The sequence below is a fragment of the Argiope bruennichi genome, chromosome 1 (genome assembly GCF_947563725.1).
Source record: "Argiope bruennichi chromosome 1, qqArgBrue1.1, whole genome shotgun sequence".
NCBI lineage: Eukaryota > Metazoa > Arthropoda > Arachnida > Araneae > Araneidae > Argiope > Argiope bruennichi.
In genome coordinates, this window is record NC_079151.1 from 49,855,838 (window position 1) to 49,876,740 (window position 20,903).

Here is a 20,903-nt window from a genome sequence, read left to right on the forward strand (position 1 = left end):
TTAGGAAGAGCTTCGTAATTTTTAACTTTTCGAAATCCAGTAGAATGAATTCAGTGATTTGGATTTTAGTTTTGCTCTTTGCAATATTGTCTGTGATGTCAATAATACAGGAAGGTAAGTATGTGCTAGGAATTTGCAAATTTCTTAAATTAATTTTAAATTAAAATTTAATTAAAGCAAATTAAATTTTTCTTTAAAAAAATTTCCTCCGATCTGATAGTTAAACTCAGTTATGGTATCTGAAGTTACACTAATTTTCATTCTGTTACTTTTCTATCGATTTGTCTTAGATATCTGTAAATATCTTTAGTTGTTGGCTAACGAAGGCTGAATTTGACTTTAGTTCTCAGCTGCGCTCAAAGAACCTTAGTCAATTGAAAAGAAAACGTAATTAGCTTTTAATCAATCTTATAAATAATATTTTCTTTACCGAAGTCCTATTATTATCAAATTATATTTATTAGATAATAACCAAAACATACTTGTATACATGATTGATTACTTATTTACCTAGTTTATATCACAGCTTTGAAATGATATTATTATATAAATAAATATTCATTTCTATTAAATATTATTCAAATATATATGACTATCTCAGGCACGGTCTATATGAGTATAAACCTACCGTAGCTTTTCTAAAATTCTCGTCCAAATCTTTTCTTACAAAAATTATCTGTGTATTAAATTTAGAAATATTCAGCAGTTGACGTGCTTTTTAATTAGAATTAGATTCTAAATTTTCTTTAATTTTAAATTTAAATAATTCATGAAATTAATAATTTAATAATATGCATACTGTTTGATAAAAAATATGTGTATATTTTTGTAAAAAAAACTTATTTCTCCATTATAATATAAAATCATAAAACCACCAGTTATTTACAAAATTATAAAATAATAATCAAAAGAAAATGTATAGTAGTGTAAATATAAGTTATGCACAAGGATTTATTTAACTTATAATATATTATAGTCTATGCAATTGGACTTCACAAAATAATAAAATATGTTTAAAATAACCGTGGTATTTATATTAAAAACGTATTAAAATACCTAATTTTTGAATCTATTTCAATAGATTTCTTAAAATTTAGAATTTTATTTTACAAATTTAAGACAAAATAGGCTGATATTTACATACTAGCATAAATTAACGATGACTTCTCCGATAATTATAGTTAGTTATGCAAGCATATATACTTATATACTTGTTATAATGTGTATATACTTTGTTATATATATTTTGTATATAAGTTATACAAAATTTATCTAATTATTTATTTCTTGATGTATGTTTAATATGAGAATTCTTCAGGATATATGAAGTAAAAAATACAATCATTAGAAGATTAAAATATTCATCGGAGTATTGATTTACTATATAAAACTATACCTCTTATTAAATATTAAATATTCATAATTATCGTGTTATACTTAGTGCATAACACGATAACTATACACTGATGTAACAAAAGTGATGTGATTTATCCTAATACCGTGCGGTACCTCCTTTTTCTCGACGGAGTGAGTCCATGCATCTCGACATGCCATGGATTCAACAAGGCGTTGGAAGTCCCCAGAAAAAATATTGACCAATGTGGTTTCTATAGACATTCATAATTGTAAAAGTGTTTCCGGTGCAGGATTTTGTTCACGAATTGACTTCCCGATTATGTAACATAAATGTTCGGTGGGATTCATATCAGGCGATCTAGGTGGATAAATCATTCATTGGAAATGTCCAAAATGTTTTTCAAGTCAATCGCGAACACTTGTGACCCGGTGCCATGGCATTTTGTCATCCATAAATATTCCATCGTTGTTTGGGTACATGAAGTCCATGAATGGCTGCAAGTATTTTCCAAAAAAAGTGAGCATAACCATTTCCAATGATCGCTTCAGTTGCACAGAGGATCTAGTACATTCCATGTAAAAGCAGCCGTCAACCATTATGGAACTACTATCAGCTTGTCAAATTGTCTACAAGGCACTTACTAGTGTCTTGTTGACCATTGGTCCCTGGCTTCGGAGAGTCTGCACCACATTCGTACCCTACCATCAGCTGTTACCAACTGAAATCGAGACTCATCCGACTAGGGATTGCAATACCGGACCAAAATTTCAATACCGGTATTCGGTATTTTTTAAATCTTAATACCGGGATACCGGTTTTAATACCGGTATTAGAAATTTTAGAAAAGGAAAGAAAATACAGGTGTTTCTTTGTTTTATTTGCCAGTTTTGTTAGGGAGTGTAAATATCACAAAAAATAATTTGTAACTTATAAATTATAACAGTATATAATCACAAAAAAGTAAAGAAGCCTCTTATTTATTTAAATCACAAAAAAGGTGTAAATATCACTATTCAGTCTGTGGTACTATTACAAATTTTTGAAATGTGATCTTAAAAAACATAATGCATCAATTGTACTGTCATTAAGCCTGAAAAGCAATTTTGTGTAAAAATGACCAGCTGTCGATCGAAAACGCTCTAGTTGGTGGTACTGTTAGCAATGCACGATATATTTTTTCCAAGTATTTACCTCTAAATCCCTCATCTTCAAATAAATCGATTTCTCGTCCGATGGTTTTGGATATAGCTGTTTCTGTATTGTATTTTGGTTCGTTGAAATTTTTTTTATTTATCGCTAATTCTAATTTTTGTTCAAGAGACAATTCCTTTTCACTCTCGACAGTAGTGACATCATAATCTTCGATAATTGAATCGAATTCTTCTGAATGTGGATAAGTTTGTGGGTAAAATATTTTAAGAAAATTTGCTCTAAACTTAGTCAAATTGGTTATTTTCTTTTTTTCTTTTTAATTTTATTTTTAAAATCATATAATTATGTAAATACCATAAGAAATTTTCTATTTCGGTATGCCTTTCTTCTGTGCGGTTTTTCAATGTAATATATAATTCTTCAGATAGTGATGCGTGCTATTCTTTCAGTGACTGCAACATGAAATTTATAGTTGCATTAGCTGTTAATAAATCAATCTCTCCGACATAATGCCTCAATAGTCAGTTTTATTGGAAGTAGAGCTGATATAGTTCTGGATATTAAGTAGAATTCATTATCTGAAAAATTAATTGACAGGTTTAAGTCGATTATTGCTTTTTGGATTGGATTTCTCAGTTTCAAAAATCATTCCATCATTAGGAGTAAACTATTCCAACGTGTTTTAGAATCTAATATTAACAGATATTCTGCTTTATTTTCAGTTAGTATATATTTAAGTAATATATCCTTTTTATAGGGTAACGTTTAAATATCTTAACAATTTTTCGAACTTTATAAATTATACGAAGCAATTCTTGATAGGTTAATATTTCATTTCAGTTGTGCTATGCAATATCTTCTTCAACAATTACATTGTCATTATCTTCATTGTCAATATCACTCTCACTCTTACTCTTTTCAAAGTTGGAATCCGAAGTTTCTATATCCCCAGTATTTGGATTCTTCTGTTCTTTATTTTTTTGGTATAATACATCTATTACTCCTAATTGAATTCCATGTGCATAGCACAACTGCTGATTTGCACCAATCAACTTTCCAACTTTTTTCATAATTGTTGCTCCATCAGTCGTTATGCATATAATATTTTCTTTAAGGGATAATCCATGTTTCGCTAATTTAGATTTAAGAAATTAATTAAGCCATTAATTAGCTAATTAATTTCACCCGTTAGGGAGACATAAAAACAAAAACGTATACTATTTTGCTATGTTCGTGATGACTGAACATATAATGGAGACAATTTAAAACATTTCTAGTAAATACTGAAAAACCGGTTTTTCGGTATTAAACTTGTGAATACCGGTATTACAAAATTGTACAAATGGTTCAAAATACCGGTATTCGGTATCCCGGTATACCGGTATTGCAATCCCTACATCCGACCAAGTTAGCTTTTCAGTCGTACAGGGTCCAATCGATATTTTTAAGATCCAAGAAAAAGCACTGCAAGCGATGTTGTGCTGTAAGTAAAAGCACTCGAGTCGGTCTTCTGCTACTACAGTCCTTTCAAAAATCAAATACCACAGCACTATCCTAACGGATACATCATCACACAATGTTGGTTGTTTGATAACACTGAGAATTATTTGCACACTTCCCTGATCTCGTCATTAACTGCAGGTGGTCAGCCACTGCCCTTGCCCATGGTAGAAGTGCCTGAAATTAAGCATTCTCGGCATACTATTGATACTGTGGATCTCGGAATGTTAAATGTTCCATAACATTTTTGAAAATGGAATGCAGCCACGCATCTAGCTCCAATACCATTCCGTGTTCAAAATCTGTTAATCCACGTTGTGCAGCCTTAAACAGGTCAGAAATTTTTTCTCATGAATCACTTGGATACAATAGAAAGGCCCGCCAATTCACTGCCCATTTATACATTTTCCAAGCAATACTATAACTAACTGTATATTTTCGTACTGCTATCTCAAGACTTTCGTCACCTCAGTGTAAAAGACAGTAATACTTTGTCATCCTTTATAAACTGATTATAATTTCTACTGCATAGTTTTTTTCAATACAGATGTATGCAGACTTCCTAAACAAGTCGGATATTGCAAAGCGTCCTTTCCAAGATACTATTTCGATCATGAAAAAAATGAATGCGTTTATTTTATTTATGGAGGATGCATGGGAAATGACAATAATTTCAAAACTGAAGAAGAATGCGAAAGAGTATGTAAAAATAGTAAGTATTTAACAGCAAATTTCCATACATGTCGATAAGTGAGTTGTTTATTTTAAGTTAAGTTGAATAAGTTTTTCTGTAAAATTTTCTATACCTATAAATATATGACAAGGGATTTTTTCTGAAGATGCTTTATAAAAATATTTGTAATTCATGAAGTCACCGTTGTGAGTACATATCTTTATATCCCATAATAAATTCTGTATACCAATGGAGATTGTGAACACATTTCAATCCAAGAGTACAGGCAAGGGCTACAAACTAGTCATGGCAATTGCGTGAATACTGCATATTTCACGATTTTGAAGAACCTATTCAATACATTATGAATAATGAAATATAACTTTAATAAACATAAAAAAATAATTTTAACAAATAAAAAAAAAGTTAAAAAACAATCAACTCTGAGAATATAAGAAGATAAGTAATGAGTATAAGATAAGTAATCAGAAATAGTAGAAGTCGAGATAAATTGGCATCTGGCTATATAAAATACAGGCTTTTATATTTCCCAATGTTATAAAGTACAGGCGCAAAGAGCAGGCATATAGTACATGAAGCGCTGTTGCCAAAAATTTAACTGATTTTTCAAGTTTTAAGATTTTGGCTGATGTCTTACAACTGCAAAATGAAAGTTCCAAGAAATTTCTAATTTAGGTTTGGTTATTTTGATGTTTCTTTTTTGTAGAAATATCGAAACTATTTTGTAATGAACCTCGCAATATTAAACCGCAACCAAATAACACAGATGATACTTGCTTTTTCATCTTTTCCCCGACTCGAGCACGATGCCAATTACTGGAAATTTGGCGATAATAAATTTAAGGCACGATCGTCTTTACCACAATCGGAAAACCATTTAGTAATAGTTGGAGATGAACAAATATGTATGAGGTAAAGAAGAAACAATGAACTTATTAGCAATATCTTTGTCTTTTATCTAGGCAGTCACCATTTTAACGATTATCCTGAATTCAATATTACAATTGGAATAAACACTTTGTGATTATGCAGGTATTATGGGAGTTCGGAAATGTTAAAAAGTTACAGTGGAGTATTTCCAATTTGAAAAAGTTTACACATATTGTTGTTAATGCTTTTTTTCTGAATCTTTCTTAGATTAATTAAAAATTAATTTTAAAACAATTTGCTTAAATCTAATCATTAATAAATTTACAGATTCCTATGAAAAATAGTAAGAAAATTGAATGAAAATATATATGAGAAGTAAAAAACATGCCTTATTAGTCTCGAATTTGTATTTTTCAATTAACATTGTATTTTTAAAATGCTTCAGTTAACAGTTATCTCTATTTACCGTTCTGTTGTTAAAAGTTATAATTTAAAATATCTAATAATTCCTTTTTTATGGTAAAAAACACTTTAAAATTCAGTTTTATTGATAAGGAAATAGATTACTATCACGAATTCTAGCAAATATAATTGCTTAAAAATATTGTTATTACTGAATTGAAAAATCTAATTTCATTGATAATCAAAACATAAAATAAGAATTAATGATATAAACAGTATAGAAACAGGTTTTAAAAATGCACTTTTATAAGTAGATTGAAAAAGAATTTTAAATCTAAAAATTATCCGTTTTCTTTTTATCCTTCATTTTTAAGTCTTTGTTATAAATAATATGGTATATTGTAATATATTTTTCCACAAATTTGCATCTAAATAACCACGCGATAGGGAAATCATTATTTACTTATGCTAATTGATTAACTGATGATTTAAGTTCTGAAAATATTAAAATTGTAAATTTTCTTCAAAAATATAGAAATTAACAGAAAACTTGAAACACTGGCATATTTGGAAACGAGAGTAAAATGTAAAATCGATTACATCTTAAAAATTACATCTTTGCGAACATGAAACATGATAGTGATTATAAATTATAATTTTAAATAAAAGCAGCATTCACTTTTCATTGTTTTTAAATATTCTAAGAATTGCTTTGTAATTCAGAATTTAAAATCAAAATCTTATTCACTTTGCTTTTCTGATATATTCTAAATGTAGTTTATTAATACGGATGTTTCAACATTTCTGTTTCCCAATATAAGATATTTTTAATTATAATTATTTTTCTTTTAGGTAAAATTCAAGAACTAAAATTTTAAAAAATGTATCAACAATGAAGAAAGATATCAAGATTATATAAATATTTGTATATATAATGAATCTATTATTACAAATATAATTACAAGAAAAAACAGATCTAAGACAAATAATCGACAACTATAAAACTACATTATATGAAATAAAAAAAATATTTCTGTAACTAAAGCTTTTGTGTTTTTTGCTGCTTTCTTACTAGATAGAAATTTTTGCATCGCTAGATACTTAAACCAATAGAAATCACTGTGAATAATTCAGCGAATTGTCTGAACAAAATAAAGACCGATGTAGATACATTTTATCAATAAAGTAAATATTTAATTCCTTGGTTCAGTTCGCTAGAATAAACATTTAATCAATTTGCTAATTAGCTTAAGTCTTTACCCTTGAAGCTGAATGCAACGTTTAACAATTTTGTTGGAATATTTATTGTGTAATACTGACTACAACACAAAATTTAGGAATTTTTCAAAGTAAGAAACTCAAAATGAAATTAAAAAATATATCGCATACATTGTGTTATAAGATTAAAATGAATTATATTTTAAAATCTAACAAGATTATTACAAATGTATTTTAATATATATCTATTATGAAGCATCAAAGAGGCTAAAACAATTAGAGAACTTTTAATATTTGCACATTTATGAGCGTAAAAATTCAAAACTTTATTAAATAATTGCTAATAACCGTTTAAACAATCCTGTCTTAAGCTCAGATTCATCCATTTTTTTATAAATAAATATCCCAAAAATTATTTTCTGAGGTAAAATTCCATTCCGCTCAATCATAGACAACAGAAAATGGAAAAACTTAATCAGCAAGTTTGCTTTCATATCGCCTTTCTCAAATATTTACATAGTATTATGCATTGTTATTTTAACTTCCTAGAATAGTAAAAAAAACCACAATGAATTTGGAACTGTTTCTAATAATATCATTTATTAGAAAATTTAAATGCATATACAATTTTTCTAAGTTACATTTATTTAATTTACTCCTTTGTTAAACTAACGAACTCGCATTCAATACAAAAAAAATGACAGACATTCAAACCATACATGAATTTCATCCAAACGATGATATAGATTTAAAATTCTAAAAATAAAACTGATGGCCATATTTCAATTTTTCAGTTTATTATGGTTTTTAAGCTGTCGTACTTAAATGTATCCAAAGGGATTGGTAGACAAACTTTCGATTGAAAAAATTCTTCCAATATTGATATAGTTCCAAAATTTTTTTTTCTTCTGATTCAGGATGGATTAAACCGTTTAACAATGATTTTATTCTATTAAATCGTCTCTTACGAGTTGTGTCAACTAATTCAAATTTCAAGACAATTCATTAAATGTCTTTTTAAAGAAAAACACGCTGCATGAAGAATAATATCATGTTTGCGTAAAATCTTTCTTGAAGAAATTCAAACATTATTAAGGAAAACATATCATTAACGCATAAATGCATCATTAAAATGTGAATATATTCCTTTGATGATGATAATATTAATTGGCGGTTCATTAATTCCAAGAAACATACGCAATTTCAAATCCGAATTCAATATTTAATTGCCTAAAATATTTGATTGAATATTTGAAGCCAATTTAAAATCCACATACATAATCCCTTCGTATTCTTTCAGAATCTCTGCAAAAAAAAAAACTAACAATAGGAATCTCAATTTTGTAATAAATAAAAAGTTGAAACTGATAAAAAGGAGTGGGATCTTGCAATATTTTCCTTTCTGATTTTAAAACTTAGAACTGCTTAGAAATTTACTTCATATACCGTAAGTATTTTATTCTTAGATAGATGTTTAAAATAAGTTTTTGAAAATATTGTAATTTAAAAATATTGCAAGTTTTATTTTATTAGAAAACAAAGGGATTTTGAAGAACTGCTTCATGTATGCATTGAAAACACTACATTTGGATTTTATTATCACATTCAATTCCTTAACTTCCCAACGATTAAAGTTTTTGCTTTCTTATTACCTGATAATAAATTAAAATTAGTCTTATAAAAATAGAAAAGAATTACTAATAATTTTTTCAACATTTTATACTCGTTTCAATGATAGTATAGATAAAAATAATATACTATTTCAATTTTTTAACCCCCCCCCCAAAAAAAAAAATTAGTGTAGCGAATTTTGAGTTATATAATATTTACCATGAAAATTAAATGAGATTTAGAAATAAAAATTAAATCCCCGTTCTTTTAATTCCTTAAAAAAATTTTAAATGCAATAAAAAAATTAAATGATTAATTTCAAAAAAGATTTTCATATAATCTTCGCTAAGAAATGAAATATGTTATTGAAAATGCTAAAAAGTGTTTATTTCAAGAAATAAGCTATTATCTATTTGTCCAATTATACGTATTCGACAAAATATTCATTGATAATTCTTTTTATTGCAATTAGCTAATTCGAATAATTCAGGAAAATCTAATTTTTTTCCTTCTAATAAAATAATATTAAAATGCCTTTTAAAATTCAATTTAATTTTGAGTAATTCGATGGGATAGCTAAAACCTTCTAAAGATTGGTTACATTTCAAAATTATTTTCTTTAATATATTTTATTATAGCGACTGTCCACATGATAGTAAGTGAATGATTTTAAGGTTTCTAATTTTGCGGGACATTAAAGTCAAAATAAGTTTGGTCAAAGGAGCAATACAAATTTTTCATTCATTTAAAAAATTATATTTGAATTTTATCTTTTAGTTTGTAGTTTTATTGCATAATTGCTGCTTTTAAAATTGCATAATCGCTACAGTAGTAGTTGCAATTTTAGTTTTATCGCATAATACTGCTTTATTCTTTATTAAAATAACTTATTTACTAAAATTACTGCAAAAATGATTATATTTTATTTGGAATTATAATTATATTATTTATTAAATTTATTTATAGTTTTTTTTTACTTTTTTATATTATTCCTTAAAGCAGTAAGAAATGAAAAATGTTTATTGGTATTTGCCTTTAAAATGTTTACTTTTTATAACAGTATTCATTTTTCATTAATGCATTCATTACAAGAAGATCTATTTAAGGTAATTGGGGAAGAATTATGCAGATATTGTCTTTTTTTTATATTTAAAATAAAATGAATTTAAGAAAAGATTTATATTTTTTATGAGAGCATAACCACATCTTACAGAGTTCACTAAGTCATGTATTTTTAATACAAAAAAAATTCAAAGAAGAAAAAATGCTGATTTTTGTCATATTAAATCTTTTTTCCAATTAACCGGCGAATAAGTTTTTATTAAAAACATTAGCCTGTGTCTCAGGAAAAAACTCAGAAAAAGAAAATTGAAGTCTGTTCATAAACATTATATCATATGCATCTAAGAAATAAATAACTTAAATTTATTATAAAAATATAGCTAGATTAAGAAACAGACAATAAAACTTACATAAGATTTGATTTCATTTTTTACAACAGTTTCAATGAAATAAAATAAATGTCATCAGATAACAGTACGAAAAACAAAAGAGTTCTTTTTTTCTTCCTCCAGAATTTTTCAATCAAAGCACATACTTTTCAGTTAACTGAGGTCTCACATTGGATTCTATAGCCATCGTTCTCAATTAGTTCTAGTTCCCAATTACTCATTCATGTTACAGCCAAATTTTCTTAATTCAATTTAGTAAAAAAAAAAAAAAAAAACTAATATTTATGATATAATTCAATTTGTCATCAATGTATTGAACTTTAATATTTAAGAAGAACTTAAGTTATAGTTTTTAAGTTATAATTTTCTTCTACAAAAATCCAAAGTTGTCTATAATTCAATTCAACGATGACTTTAAAAGTGTTTTTTTTTCTGTGTGCAGATTCGGTAGGAATTATGAACTGTTTTCCCTAATGTAAAAAAGGTTTAAATGAAGAATTTTTTAATAACTTTAATAACAAAATTAATTTTGAATCATTCAAATTTTTTATCTATTAAAAATGTAACTATTTCTTTAATATTTTGTCTTATTTAAATAAAATAATTTCATTATAAAACATGAAGACCAGCTTTTTAAATTCTATATTTACAAAGAGCGAACCACATTTATTTAGGAAAATAACGTCAAATAGTTTACCGTTATATGATTAATTAAATAATAACCATCCACAATAGTTTAATTATGGACTGTACCATAAAAGTTTATAGTCCTAATTATATACATTTTCAATAAATAAAACTTAAAAACATCAAATTTTATCATTTTTCGTTCTGTATCAAGTATATTTTTAAGAATAAGGTTCAATTCTTTAGAAAAAAAATATTTGACTACCTAATTCTGAAAAAATTCTCAGACTTTTACACTACATTTTCTTAATATTTTCGAATTAGTAGAGATTGATTGCTAAGTATCTCTACCATTTAATATTCATATTTTCTAAATATTATATATAATTGTTACTTTTTTATATCAATGTAAATATTGATTATGCTTTTTCCCAATTTTTGTTATATTGTGCAGCATCATTCCCTTTGCTATTTTGAAGACTACAGAGGATAATGAATTTGGAGATTTTACTTTTTACCTTTCTTTTGCAATGGGTAGCAACAAATGCAGAGGATACTAATGAAAATGAATATAATAAGAATCTTATCAGAAATTTCTTGCAACATTATGCTATGCATTATCCTAAAATTTATGATTATGACACCAAAACTAAACTTTATCCACCAAGTCATGATAGTTCCGAAGAAAATAGTGAATTTTATTCCGGAAATGATAGTTCTCCACAAAGCGATGGTTCCCCTCATGTTCATTATCATCATCACATTTATGGCGAACGTCATCATACTCCACAAAATGAAAATGACGGAAAAGCGAAAGAATATAACTCCCCGACATTAGAAGAAAAGTAAGTCCTATAATTTTTTTTAAAGTTCTCCTAATAAACAAACTGAATGCATAATTATTTAAATGTAAATATTGATAGTTTCGATGAAAATAGTGAATTTTATTCCGGAAATGATGGTTCTCCACAAAGTGATGGCTCCCCTCATGTTCATTATCATCATCACATTTATGGTGAACGTCATCATACTCCACAAATGAAAAAGGACGAAGATATGAACGAAAAGAATTTACCTAACAGTAGAAGAAAAGTAAGTCCTATAATTAAAAAAAATGCTCCTAATTAACAAGATGAATACATAATTATTCAAATAAATTAATTCCACATTCTAAGAAATTTTTTTGATTCAAAATGCCTGCTAATTTTTTTATGACCTTAAGTTATTAAAATTTATTTAAAACAATTATAAAATAAATTTATTTTAAAAAATTTGCCTGAAATGTTATTTTATAAGTATTTTTCTATCTATTGAAGAAATTCATCCACAGTAAGTTATATTATCTATTTCTAATATGAATAGAAGGTTTGATTGAATATTAATGATGGCTTGAATAATAATGAATGATTAAGAACAGTCTTTGAAACTGAATGTTCAAAAACAAAGTCTTTATGAGAAGCGTATAATAAAAATAACTAGATTGAATTTATAAATAACTAAATAAATAAATGAACTAATGATCAATTCTAATTATCTTATCAAGGCTCTAAGATCAGAAGAAAAGTAAGTACTATATTTTTTTTTATAAATCCTTCAAATTAAAAAAAAATTATATAATTATTCGAAGAAATTACATATTCCAAAGAATCCATTTCACGGATACTTCATTCAAAATGTCCGGGAATTTTTTTTATATAATTTTAACTTCCTGAAATTTTTTTAAAGCTACAATAATTTTTTAAAAAAATCTATTTCCAAAATCTAACCTGAAACATCAGTTTATAAGCATTTTCAACTCACTTAAGCTATCCTTTTTATTTCAAATATAATCGATTATTCATTTAAATATTAATGAATGAACAGGATCAGGGCTTGAAAATGAATGTTCTAAAACTGGATTCTTATGCGAATTGTATAACAAAAATAGTATTAACATTCACGAAAAAATAAGTAATATTTTTTTTAAATTTATATCCTTTCTTTCAATGCAATGAAAAATAATTATCATTTAAAAGAAATTGAAATCAAAAATTGATTATTATTAGTCTGAAAAATAAAGAATTGTACACCGCGAACTATCAACAGTCAGGATAAAATAATTTTCTCACTTTCACTTTTTCGTTAGTTTTTGTGCATAAGGGTATGCAAGCAATTCACAACAAGCGCTGATTTTTGGAAGCAAGAAATACAGCCAAAGAACAATGCTCCTATAGATGTTTAAGCTTAATTTTTTAATTGAGTAGCAGGGATCGCGGCGGCCTGGTGATAAGGTCTCAGCTTCGGAACGGGAAGGTTTCGGGTTCGAGACTCGATTCCACCATCGTGTAAGCGGGCCCGGTGCATATTAAATCCGCCGTTGCCAAACATGGCCCAACTGTTGTGGTGTGGACGCTCGATGAGGGGGATTCCAACTCAGGTGTCGTCATCCGACAGCATTTCAAAATTTAGCGGTCCGTCCCAAAATATCCCTAGATTTGGCTTAAAACGGGATGTAAATAGAACTAAACGAAATTTAGTGGTACTACATTATCCCTAAAAAACTATCATGAGTTCACTATTCCCGAAAGCATAGAATGCTGTTCAGATTCTTATGGAGCCATATGATAATTTAACTAGAGTGCTAATGACTGTTGGCACCGCGAAAATTCGCCTGAATAATTAATAAATTAGAGTATAAATAAGATGAAAATATTGTTGTTTCAAAGAAATACATGTTTGAGTAAAAAATAGATTTTTGTTCTTTCTATGGAAAAAAAGAACGTATTTATTTTGTATATCAAATGGCTTTAAAATAAAATAGAAACATTCTTAGATCTTTGCTCAGATGAAACGAAGAATATTATTTTACTAAATAGCAATATTAAAACTCTAATTAACCCTTAGAAGAATTTCTTGAAATATTATGTTGCCTTTAATCGTCACACTATGTAAAAAGTATATTTTTAAAACACACTTTAGAATTAATCCCACTTTTAATACAGAAATTGTCTTCCATAAACACTGTGAATTTGATAAATACATATTTAATACATTTCTGTCTGAATTCTTTATTTATGAACGATAAAAAATTCAATAAAAAGGCAAAATATGTTCTAAGAAATGCATGAAATTGTTACTACACTATAATTTCATAGTAGATATATTAATTCTGCAAAAAAAAAAAAAGAATTTATTTTTATCTCTGTAACATATTTGGAATCTAAAGAATCAAACTTAACCCACAGTAAATTACAATACAAATTTTAAAAATTTGAATTTTAACCTCCCTCAAGAAAATTTATTATTTAAAGAAAATTTTTAATATTTATTATTTCCGTTAACCAAACAAATTTGTATATAATTGCAAATTAGAAATAAACTCTTCTGTTAGCCAAACAAATAGAGGGTTGCCTTGGAGGCAGAGCGTTTGGGATATAAACTTTCTCTTTAACATTTTAAAGAGCGTAAGATCTTATTTTCTTCCAAATTAATCACTTACTGCTTTTAATTCTTTGAAAAATTTCAAAAAACATTTTAATTTAATAATATTATATAAGTAATTAAAATAAACCATTATATTAAATTTTTTTAGAAAATACGCTTAAATACGGTTTATACTGAGAAAATTAAATATTTTGAAATTACATCAGATTTCTTATGAATATAATTGTATAACTATATATATACTTCCTTTTTTTTTTCAGATCCCGCAGAATAGTAGAAGAAATAAAGAGGGATATTAATACCTTCACAATGAAACTCCAAAAATTAAGAAATAAACAAAATTCCTCTTCACTTGAATCTGAAAATTAGAAATATAACCTTGTGTATGCATAAAAAATAATGATTTGGATATCAAGATGAAAAATGTACTTCATTACAATTGTTTCACGTATCGAGAGAAGTATTCTTTTAAAGAAAACTCATATTTTGTAATATAAATAAAAGTATTAATGCCAAGCAAATTTATTACTTGTGAACTCCTTTAATTTTCCTACTTGAAATAATTATGATCAAAAAATAATTATACACTAGCATGCCATTGTTGAGCATTAATTTCATTGGTTTGAAGTGCAAAATTCAGCAAACAACTACTCATTTCAAAGAGTTACTTTAGTTGGAGGAAAATTGAAACTTGGTTAACATTAGAAAGATTAGAAAAATTAAAGAACAATAGACTCTGCTGAGATAATTTTTAAATAATTGGCTTAAAATTATGAAATTTTATACACATTGAGATGCCTTATAAGATATTTTTAAAAATATAAACGAAGACGTTTGTTTTTAAATTTTAACACATTCTAATTTAGAACATAAAATCCCATGAGTGTTTGTTTCATTTTTTTTTTTTCATTTTACTTTACACTGTCAGAAATAAAGTTGCGCCATAATTTCGTGCAAACTTTAAAAAATCATAATAAAGAAGGAATGATAGAAAAAAAAATTTCAGTATGTGGAAATAGGCTCAAAAAGCCTTTAGATTTTTCCCATTAAAATTATTCAAAAAATGACCGACAGATGGCGTTCACACGTCAAACTGAGATGGTTTTATACAAATCAGAAGAACAGTGCTTAGTAATTTAACACATTGCATTTTATTTTAAATAAAAAGATGTTCAACATGACCGTCACCACAAGGTATCTAGCAAGTGAGGCGCACAACTATGCCTATTTCAGTTAAATGTCGGCATCGGTGCCACCAACAACCTGTTAAATGACATCTTGCAGTTTCATCAAGGTAGCTAGAGATCCCGGTATCTACGAGACTTTAGGTATCTCTACAGACAAAAGTCCGCTGGTGTAAGTTCTGGCGATCGTGAGGGTCATCTAATCCTACATTCTCACCTTATCAATCCGTACTCAGTGAATGTGTCTAGGAGTAATGTCTTGATAAAAAAAGCAATGTGAGACGTGGCACCATCCTGCATGAAAATGACTGCTAGGAATGCATGTCTTTGCTGCAAAGTATACACAACATGGTTTCGCAAAAGCGAAAGATGTCGTTCAACAGCAACGATAGCATGTTGCTGATATCAAATGACAGATCAATTTCTAGCCTTCTTTTTTATAGTTATCCTGATTTGCTTAAACCGTCTCGGTTTGACTTGTTAGCGCCATCTATCACTCATTTTTGAATTCAATGGGAAAATCCTAAGAATTTTTGAACATATTCCTACAAAACGCAATTTTTTTTCGACAATACTTTTCTATTATAATTTTTGTTTAAACTTTTGAATGAATTTATGGCGTACCCTGTACATTTTAAAACATTCTGTTCATTTGTAAACTATATTTTTGAAAAAATTACTTTCAGGATTTTTTTTCCTTCATATTTCCAGGTAATAGTCAATTTTGATGCAAAAGTAGCATGACACATTTTGTCGATTTTTCGATTTTAGTTTATTTTGTACATAAATAAATAGGTTGACATGCTTGAAAATTGTATAATTTAACAGTCAAATGATCAAAAACAAAAAAAAATCAACAAAATCTATATGATTAATGATTACAGTACTATCTCTTTCTGTATTTTCCATAAAGTAACATAAAAAACTACTGTGCTTGCTTTTGAAGTAATATATATTGCTAAACATTTTATGGGTATGAAAAAAAAAAACTAATATAAAAATACCAATTTCAAATTAAAATTTTACTTAACAAGTATATGGAAAATTTTGTTAAGAATTAAATTTCCCACTTACATATTAATACAATAAGAACATAAACAACGTGGTTATTTTGGTGTGGTTAATAATGCGATGTTTTGACATATTTCTAGAATATAATTAGGAAACTGACATAGATGGTAAATATTTCAAGAAATTTATCTTCATGATTGCAGAACATAATTACTACTCTAAAAATATCAGAGTGGATTAACAATTTTAGCTAAAATGAGCTACGCACCATATCGAAATAGAAATAATCCATTTCTTTAAAATCAGAGTTGAATACAATTTTTAGCTACCCTGTAATACATAGATTCATCTAATTATCTATGCTCTATGTTAATTTATGATAATATTTTTAAATTACCTGATTATAATATTTAGAAATTACCTGATTATATTATTTAGAAATTACCTGATTATAATATTTATAAATTACCTGATTATAATATTTATAAATAATTCTATGATAATATTTATAAATTACCTGATTATAATATTTATAAATAATTCTATGATAATATTTATAAAATAATTCTATGATAATATTTATAAATTACCTGATTATAATATTTACAAATAATTCTATGATAATATTTATAAATTATATTGCTTCAATTATAAGCAATTTTTTTTGTTTTATTTGATTACTAAATCTTGCAAAAAACATTGAGATATGCTATAAATATTAATAAAGTTTATTAGAAGAGAAAGGCATACACAAGAAAAGGTAAAATATGAAAAATCAATCAATGGAATCAATAAATGTTTGCAGTAATATATATATGCAAATAAACACGTGTTTCTCAATAAAACACAATATTAGTTAATGGTTGCAGCAATTAAATTAATACAATGTTTGCATGTAAATATTTATTGGGCTATCATCTTCTTGAATCAAGAAAAACTGATAGGTAGGATCCAGATTTGAATTAGACTTAATATAGCTTTTTATAAAAACCTATGACATATTAAGGATTGCTCTGCAGCCAGGGTTTTAATCAATTTTAGAGAAAAGTAAAGATCAACAGTAATTTGTAATCGCTTGACACTGAAGATCAGTTTTAAAGAACATCTATTAAACCTAACATATCGTTCCAAAGCTATTTGTGATCCAACCTTGAATTATGCCGTACAAATTGTTCATGGGAAAAAAAACAGAACTTTTACAAGATTTTTTTTGACAGTTGTAAGAGTTTGTTAAATTTAATAAAAAAAACATCAATTGCTACTAAGTTGTAATTACTTGAAATTTGAAGAGTTCATGAAAGTCATGGCAATTGAAATTAATAAATCGCCAAATAGTAACAAAATCGTTCTGAAGATTCATAGAATTTTTTAAAAGAACATGGTTTCTTAAGTATCGTTCATAACCAAGGATAACTGCTAATGTTCGTAACCATGAATAACTAATTAATGCAAATTTGTTCTGCAATATTCAATTGAATAAATACAATTTCATGTTTTAATACTTGTCAAATGATTTTAATGAACATTTGAATCTTAAATAGTAATTGCAATAGCTTCAAAAAGAGTTCATATAGTTACGAGTTTTAATAACATACTGTTCTGCTCAATATCAAAAATTAATATGTTAGAGTGCGAATTATTTAATGATATATCTAATTGATTCTGAATAAAATTTCGTTAAATATTTTAAGGATATACACAAAGCACTCTTTCATGAAAAATAAATAAGCAAAAGCAAATAAAAAATCATTTCACAAAAGTATCCGTATACGTAAAAGAAATATTTGCATATTAATAAATATTGCCATATTTCAGTCATATAGTATTTAGTAAGTCATCCTGCAGCATACACAAAATCTTTTAGAAGTCTGGCCATAGAGTAAATTAGTTTTGTTAGTTCGGTTTTTGCATTAATTTTGGTGCTCTAATTTTTAGTTCTCCCCAAATATGTTCTATTGCATTTAAATCTGGCAACTGAGGTGGTGTTTCTAGACATTTATAAAGATACCAGAACCGAATGTATAAAGAAGTGTGCTTAGGATTGTTATTATGATTTTTTAAAAAGCAGTTTCTAAAACCCGAATTGTGGGCTTATAGTTTAATTTTGTTTAAAAATATTTAAATAAAGAGTGTGATAAAATAGAATATAAAGATACCGACATGCATCCTTACACAAGAACAATTATGCCGTCATGTTTTACAGTTCCAACAAAATTCTTTGTATTAAGCTCCTCGTTTTTTTTTCTCTCTCTATAAAATTATATGACCATCAGAAACCAAAATGTTGAACTTGCTTTCATCTGCAAATAAGATATGGTTCCAATACGTTTCAGGTGTATTTATCATTGAAGTGGTGAAAGAAAACCAAAGTTTTATATTCTTTACATTAACAACAACAAAAATTGCGGGCTGAGAGTCTATGTAATACAGTTGATCAAAGCACTCGCAAAATTATTTCTGGGGAAATTGAGATAGAAGACTTTTTTTTTCTTAATAATTTTGAAAGATATCATCATGCAAATTTTCTAATGGCAACTTGAAATTCAACAAACAACTAGCTTTTCAGAGACACCTTTGTCATTTCCATGTATTTTCTGTTTTATTTTTAATCAAATTTCAAACAATTTTTCAGAAAATTTTACTCGGAAGTTCTGAAAGAATGATCAGTTAGAAATCATTAATAAGAGAATTTTTAACCAAAAACTTTTTAAAGATTCAAAATCTTGTGGGATAAAAAGGTTTTTTTGTACTTGTAAAAAGGTATTTTGTAAAATGGTACTTCCAGAGCAACAGGCGCAATAGCTACTATATTTAAACAGCAAAATGGAATACTCAAAATCAACCATTAATTAATGGTAAACAATAAAATCAATTAATGCAGTGCTTGATAAATTTTAATAATATGTAGTAAGGTTAATTATATTTTGCCTGTAACAAACAACGGCACATATTGTCGAAATTTCCCAATGAGGAGGAGGTAAATATTTTAACTTTAAAATAAATGAATTAAAAAAAATTTGCTACATTTTTATTTTGAAGTATCAACGGAACAAGCAGATAAATTGTTTTACAGATAGAATACAAATGCAAAAAGATTGTATATGAAAAAGAAGAAATTAAAAAAGTAATAGACAATAGCTTTAGTTTAGACAGTATTCGAAAATTTATCAAATCAAGCTAAATTTAATGGGGGTTTTTTTCATAGAAAGATGAAATCTCAAGGAGAAATTATATAGAAAACTCTCGAACTTCATATTCGAATACAATTCTATGCTAAAACTCTTTTTCTTCAAATTTGAAAAGCGTACAAATGGTTTTCGAGCCACAGTATATTTTTTTCCCAATGCTTGATCTTACGTTCTAAAATCATAAACAGTCAAAATGTATACCTAATTTCAAAAGAAAGGACTAACAAAAATAATTCTTTTATTTCCCTATTAAAATAAATTTAATTCATTTTTATATATAATTCTGATATCCAAATTGATACTATATAAATTTTTCGTAGAGAATAATACACAAAAATTTCTAAGCAATAATGAGTATTAAAATTTTGCATTAATTATTGTGACTGTATACTACATACATTGTTCCAGTGACTAAAAAACAAAAATGCTGGAACATAGGAAAGATATTATTAGAGCAGTAGAGCATTATCAAAACATCCTAGAAAAGGCCAATTTTGAATTAATCGACATTTTATAAGAAATAATTCTAAAAATTGTATCCACGACTTACTATCATATAAAGATTACTTCACATGGTAGTGGTGAATTTAATCTTACTTGATCAAGTATACCTGAAGCAAATTTCTAGTAGCGAATGTAACAAAAAAACGTTTTTTTTTTAATTGAAAATTTGAATTAAAAAAAAGGCGTCAAGGTGGTCACATGTATATGAAAAAATGTTTTTCGTCAAATTGAATTTTTGAATCAAAAACATAGACTTTTTCCATTTTTTGAAAAAGCATTAGTAGAAAATAAATTTCTATTTTCAAGTATAAGAATGTAAAATTTAGAGTGTTAATTCAAAGTAAAAATAATTAGATTTGTGTCACGCAAAATTTAGATTTTCCGGTTTAACAACAAAATGATTGATTTTTGCAAAATAAAAATCTATTGTTGGCGATTTCATTTGCTTCTAGTCTACTTTTTAATTAACTAATTACTTGTAACAATAAAGTTGAAAACTATTTCAAAACTGAAAGGTGCTCACTAGATCCTTTTTATTTTTAATGTTATGAAATTAAGATTCTTTTTGAAGAAAAAAAAACGAAAGTTTAAAAAAAAAATCCTTTTTTAACATTTCTTTTTTCGATTAAAGGATGTAAGTCCAAAAGTTTGATATAGAAAATGACAATACCAATCCTGCGAGAAAATTCGTTAAAATGAAATAAGTAAATC

General features: G+C 26.7%; 2 protein-coding genes across 4 annotated transcripts; both read left to right on the top strand.

Moving 5' to 3' along the window:
• On the top strand, positions 1 to 6,963 carry LOC129955638 (PI-stichotoxin-She2a-like). The gene is made up of 3 exons (XM_056068242.1): positions 1 to 114; positions 4,557 to 4,721; positions 6,828 to 6,963. The coding sequence occupies exons 1-3, from the start codon at positions 45 to 47 to the stop codon at positions 6,851 to 6,853; spliced, it is 261 nt and encodes an 86-aa protein (XP_055924217.1). The 5' UTR covers positions 1 to 44; the 3' UTR covers positions 6,854 to 6,963.
• Positions 6,964 to 8,562: 1,599 nt separating this feature from the next.
• Positions 8,563 to 14,816, top strand: LOC129980890 (uncharacterized). 3 transcript variants are annotated; one of them, XM_056091347.1, is made up of 4 exons: positions 8,563 to 8,640; positions 11,337 to 11,727; positions 11,806 to 11,974; positions 14,566 to 14,816. In XM_056091347.1, exons 2-4 carry the CDS (start codon positions 11,375 to 11,377, stop codon positions 14,602 to 14,604), a joined length of 561 nt encoding a protein of 186 aa, XP_055947322.1. In that variant the 5' UTR covers positions 8,563 to 8,640; positions 11,337 to 11,374; the 3' UTR covers positions 14,605 to 14,816. The 3 variants fall into 3 exon arrangements, with proteins under 3 accessions (XP_055947322.1, XP_055947332.1, XP_055947341.1); XM_056091357.1 differs by having other exon boundaries at positions 11,821 to 11,974; XM_056091366.1 differs by lacking the exon at positions 11,806 to 11,974.
• Positions 14,817 to 20,903: the final 6,087 nt, after the last annotated feature.